Source organism: Phascolarctos cinereus, unplaced genomic scaffold (genome assembly GCF_003287225.1).
Source record: "Phascolarctos cinereus isolate Bilbo 61053 unplaced genomic scaffold, phaCin_HiC Scaffold_5;HRSCAF=322, whole genome shotgun sequence".
In the NCBI taxonomy this organism is placed as follows: Eukaryota; Metazoa; Chordata; class Mammalia; order Diprotodontia; family Phascolarctidae; genus Phascolarctos; species Phascolarctos cinereus.
The window spans coordinates 289,641,862-289,647,911 of record NW_027555958.1 but is presented as its reverse complement, the minus strand read 5'-3'; the positions used below and the strand labels follow the sequence as shown (position 1 = coordinate 289,647,911).

General features: G+C 37.1%; 1 protein-coding gene across 2 annotated transcripts in view; it reads right to left on the bottom strand.

Annotated features, from left to right (window-relative positions):
- Positions 1-4,574: 4,574 nt before the first annotated feature.
- CCDC47 (coiled-coil domain containing 47) overlaps positions 4,575-6,050 on the bottom strand; it is a 40,568-nt gene continuing 39,092 nt past the window's right edge. For both annotated transcript variants that reach the window (XM_020997335.2, XM_020997336.2), the window contains exon 13: positions 4,575-5,100. In XM_020997335.2, coding sequence (XP_020852994.1) covers positions 5,020-5,100 — 81 coding nt within the window. In that variant the 3' untranslated portion in view covers positions 4,575-5,019. The remainder of the gene's footprint in view (positions 5,101-6,050) is intronic.

Here is a 6,050-nt window from a genome sequence, read left to right as displayed (position 1 = left end):
TTGAACTCCAGTCCTCCTGACTCCAGGGCCGGTGCTCTACCCACTGAGCCACCTAGCTGCCCCTTAAAGACAAATATTTTGTCTGAAGCATGAAGCAGAAGACAGTTTGCCCATCAATGGAAGTGTTAACATACAGAACATCTGTAAGTGCCAAAGCTTATATCCTGGACACTTCATCTTATTTCCTCAGGCTTGGCACATGAAACCCAGATAAAATCACCTTGCCTAACAGCCATACATTCATTTTTCTGGGGGGAAAGTAAGCAATAATTCGGAAAAAAAATTTGGAAGAGGTTCATAATTCCAAGCAATTTTAAAGGATATAACCAAGACTACGGAGAAGCAAAGAAAATTCAAATCAGTAAGAGGCCATTTAAATGAGTATTTATTTTCTTGTTTTGATTTTTCCTTGACATGTGAACTGGGACAAGTCTCTGAATCTCATACCTCTGGGATTTCTGGAGAGCTCTAAAAATGGATGTAATGCCCATTTGCTTCCACTGGTTTAGATTGAATTCATCTGAAGGTAGGAAGATGGATGAGATGCTTTACCAGGGCCCCTTTTAGCTTGGGCAGAATATTCTGATTTAAGGAGAAAATGTAAAGTACTTTGAACACCTCAAGAGATGCCAGATTAAAATTATGAGGAAAGTATCCAGAAAGACTTATAAAAACACTTGATGACGAGTCAGTGCAGTGGAAAGAGTACTAAATTTGGAGTCAAAGAGCCTGAAATCCTGGCTTTGCCATTTATGACCTGTATGACCTTAGGCAAGTCATTCAGGCTCCTCAGACTCAGTTTCCTCTTATGTAAAATGAGAGTTGAATGACAATGACCTCTAAGGTCCCTTTCAGCTCTCAATCTGCAATCCTACAAAATGATGAGCTGTAATATGCTGTTTAGCAAATAGAACATTTGTAGAAAATTTTCTACTATTCAAAGTATTTTCCCATCCATTATTTCATTTGCTTCTCCTTACCTGTGACACAGGCAGGTATTATTCCCATTTTATAGAAGAAGGTAAAGCAAATTAAGTTACTTGTCCCCGGTCTCACAGCTGATCCATGAGAGAACTGGGACTAGGACTCCTAATGTAGTGCAGTGTTCTGGAGGCTGAAATTTCAGTCTAGGCTCTGCTACAATCTTGTTGAGTGCTTACTTTAATCCTGTTTTTCCCCAAAATGATACTATGAGATGAAAATTTACATACCTTCAGCAGGGCTGACATAAACACCATTTAGTAAATTCCTGTATTTCATAGAAGTCCCAAAAAATGAGGGTATACTCTCCATTGCAAATCTATTTTGGAATTTTAAAAAATATTAGCATGTACTTCCTAAAACTCTGACCAAGGGATAGAACTCAATTTGAGCCATAATGAAGATTCCATGGCTTCTGCAATATCCAAGTATCTTGTTACTTGGTAGTTCCTCCCAAGTGAGGAAAGTATTCTGTTTTGAAAGTTAGCTACATATAAAATAAAGATCAGGGGCAGAATTTGTTAGGAAAAAAGGAGCAGGGGTGGTAACCATGATTTTAGACAAAGTTAAGGCTAAAACAGATTTAATCAAAAGAGAAAAATAGGGAAACTACACTATGTGTCAGGCATATTCATCAACATTGTTTTGGATTATTTAAAACAATTAGTATAAGGTTGGAACATTGCTGTGGTGTAGGAAATGACCAGTTCAGGGACTTGGAAAAATATGGACTTATGAAGGAAGAGGTCATCCACTCTCAGAGAAACAGTGGACAAATAAGTATAGTACGGTCCTACATAGATGCACATGAATATATGTCTATATATCAGAATGATATAGATATCTAAGTATATGTATGTGTAATTCTATGTATAGGTATACATACAAATATGTCTATGTGTATATGTCTATGTATGTATGCATGTGTGTGTGTGTATATATATATATATATATATATATATATACACACATGTATCTATCTATAAATATATCTGTGCTTAATTGTAGCCTTTGGGGAGGGAGGGAAGGAGGGCAGGGGAAGAACAAAGCAAAAAGTATACAGCAGAGAACAAAAGAAAACTTACTAGGAAGCAAAGAAAAGATGGACAGCTCTCAACACAATGTGGAGTATTTATTACATAGGCTTTCCTGAAATGGAAATTTATTGCTGCATATTTTGAATCCTCTCTCATGTTCTGCTGCACATGGGGCAACGTTTTTTTTTTCTTTTCTTATTTTGTATTATTTTAGTTTTAGTATTTAAGTTTGTTTCTTTTTTCTTTTCTTATTTTATGTTTAGGTTTAAAATTCTAAAAATTAAAAAAAAGGTTACCTACAGAAGTAAGTGCAGCCACTTCCATGGCACAGCTGTCTTCTCCTTGAATCTTTGGATCCATTAATATGGCTCCCTGTCTGAGGAGGAACAGAGTATGGTCCCTAAATCAAACAACCTCCCCCTTAGAAAACCAGCAGCAGGGAGGGCAAAGTCCACTATAACAAAACTTTATCCCCCAACACCAAGATACATGGTTAAAGAACAAGATACATATTAAATTCTGATGATTCAATTCTTAAAGATGTGTAATGTCACAATTGTCAGTCATTGAGAATTTTCTTGAGAGATGGTAAGTCTGTTCCTCTTTGGCTAGTAAGATAATTCCAATGGGTCCTCTCTGACCCTAGTAGTAACCATTATAATTACTGGTGTTGTAGTCCTATCCTGGTGCCATACTGTAAGTTCCACAAGGGCAGGACTATGCTTTTGTAGTTACTCAAGCAAGGGACAAAGTGCTCTATAAAGCTAGCACATAATTTAAAGAGACACCCCTCTCCCCCACCCTCTCAAGTAGTTTTAAATGTCAGGCTTCCTAATGAGAAGGAAGAAGCCTATGCCCATTTTCTCAGATAGAGTCAGAACTCTCCCCCAATGAGCTGGGCAGAAGAGAAGGCAGCAGAGCTAGACTAAACAAAGTATAGGCAAAACCTCTTAAAACAGGGCCAGTTCTAGCAGATGCTGGTAGTTCTGCTCAGTGGCAAGGCAATGAACTCTAGAAAGTAGTGCTGAGAGATGCGATTCATCTGCTCCTTTGGGAAAGTAGGCAACCCTCTCCTCTCTGTGGCTAAAGATGGCAATAGTGGTGGCACAATTACGAGGACTTGCACAGAAAGTTCATAAAGGGCTTTCAGGTCCGAACACATCTTAGGATTCATCACTGACACTTCAGTGGATTCAGGACCTTCTCAGAGTTAGGGTACTCTACCCATTGGTGCAAATCAGAATCCATTCATCCCATGTACATTCTTGAACATACTCACTGATGACAGGGAACATGGTGTGATAAGGCAAGGGTGAATAAGAAAGGATATTAATTTTAAAGAGCCTCAAATGCTGACCTTGCACAGAGAGAAAATAGTCCTGAATTTCACAGTCTTGAAAAAGGACAACACTAGTAAAATAAGGAAGGCACTGTTTGGTCAATTATTTTAATATGTTCATAGGTAGTTCGTATGAATGCTCATATTATAAAAATTAGCTCCCATAGCCCAAATGTAAGTCTTTAAGAAAGCTTTCATTTAATCAAAAGACATTATAGCACATTAACTTTCCTTACTATAGCATCTTTAAAAGTTGTGGAACAATACTAATTCTAAAATTAAAGCATTGAAATAGTTAAATTCCACATAAGTATATTACTTTAATAATTTAATTTTATGAATTGTTAAAAATTACATTCACATCTCCAAATTACAGGATTTGGCATTTTCCAAGATAAAAAGTCAGTGAAAAGTTTACATGCAGTAACAAAGGCGTCTTCAGCACATGCTGTTTCCACAGCAATTCATTATTATTGCCTCAGAACAGATCTGCACAGAAAGCATCAACAAAATCCCTCCCCCTCCCAAGAAAAAACCTGACTCTTCCCCATCCCAACACAAAACACCCAGTACAAGTAGTTACTAAAAAATGCTTTCTTAGAAGGAAGCATTTATAAAATGCAGAGATCTGACCAAGCAAAGTGCTCGTGCAGACAGGTCTCGCCCTTAAAAGCTGCTTCCTTGGGAAGCAGCCACAGCTCTCGATTGCTTAGAGATACTCCTCTCCACCCAAAGGATCTGCCTGACTTCAAGTAAGAGAAGGGCGGATAGCAGAAAGAAAATCAAAGGTGCATAGCCACCTTCTAGAAGAGATTCTCAGTAAACATTTGACAGGCAGCAGCAACCAAGAAAGAAAACATCTTAAGAATTAACTTCTTCACAGAATTTGAGAGCCATCACGTTTTGTTGTTCAAGAAAAAGAAGTACACACAATCATTTAAAATACAGCATTCACTTTTTGATGAGCTCGTGGCACCAGGTAAGAAGGAAAACTGCTCCTGTAATACCTATCCCTGATATTTCAACTACCAAGAACTTTTTATCATACAAGTATCCTAAAAAATGATCATAGATAGCATGATATTTCATAATACTGTCATCAGCACCTCCCACCTACAAATCAGAAATTACATTAATTCTGCGTTCCTGAAAATTCAAATCATATTTGTAGTGCTCTAAATTGTATTCCTTAACAAGCTTAATGGAGACACAGAAAGTGACACCAAGCAATGTTTATTGTGCAATTTCAATAGTCATTTGGGAAATCCTGGTTTTAGAGTTTTTCTCTAGCCATTTCAATTGCCCATAAGCAACAAGGATTTTGCTTATAGACATCAAATATCTTAAAAACAAGAAGCACTGAAATGTGACTGACACTGATGATTCATTTTACAATTTAAAGTTAAAAAACAATCACAGAGATTTGAACTATCATTTCTTTTAAAAATAGTCAAAGCAATTTGAACCTGGAAAAAAATTATTGAAACAGAATCCTTAAAACTCATATATATACTTTGTAAAACTCTAAACCAAGAAAAAGTGCTGATGATACAATGAGGATTCCCCAAATGGTGAGTGTTTGAAATTAAAGATGAGAAATGGACTTTTTTTGTATCCTGGGAATTCAGAGCTTATAAGTGGAATCAGCCAGCTTCTTTCGATTTACATGGATTTCACTTTGATTTGCTTCATTTTCAGTTGTTTCTTCTCTAACTTCTTCTGTTCACGTCTCAAGGCAGCTTCCTATTGAGCAAGAATCCAAAATTAAGCAAAAGAGAGTTAACCCCCAAACCTGACCAAAAAAAAAAATGCCTTGCCTATATTACTGTTCAAAATTTCCCCATGCAGGAGTTTTAACATTTCAGTTAAAGCTATCAAATTTCAGACATAGCTATCTATTACCTCTGTTGGTATGTCAACACTAACTTGGATTAATGAAACAAAGAGCTAAGTAAACTCAATTCAGTTGTTTTTTGGAGGTGGGGGGGCAGATTTTTTAAAGAGAGGCAGTGTGTCTTAGTACAGTACAGTGGTATTAAACTCAAAGAGAAAGGGATCCCTGCTGCTGGGATATTTACTTAGGAAATGACGAATTAACATTATCTATGCTGTATTGTATTTGTTAAACATTTCCCAATTACATTTTAATTTGGTTCAAACTGCACTCTGGAGTTTTGTGGGCCTTGAGTTTGACATTTATGCTTCAGTAGAGACATAGCTGGCTTTGGAGCCAGGAAGACCTGGGGCTGTTACCCTGGGTGAATCATTTAACCTCTCAGTGCTCCAGGCAACTCTCTAAGGACTATAAATTGGAGAGAAGGCACAAGCCTGTATTACAGGAGGAAGTTCCTCCTCTGTGAGTTCCCTATAACAATGAAATAAAGGGTCTAGTTCCTATCATCCCCCTACTTTTATGTTGAACTTGACAAACATCAACAAATAAGAAAATCTCCTTACACAAAAAAACAGAAAAAGAGGATTGTATTTGAGACATTGAATCTGTATTACATGCTCTTGGGGTTTTTAAAGCAAACATTAAACATAGTAATACTGGAGCAAACTCAGAGCTGAGAACCTAGATGATTAGAAGGATGATGGTGCCCTTGCCAGTGAAAGGGAAGTTCAGAAGAGGGGTAGGTTTTGAGGGAAAGATAATGAGTGATGCCTGAAATGTCTATGGGATATCCAATTTG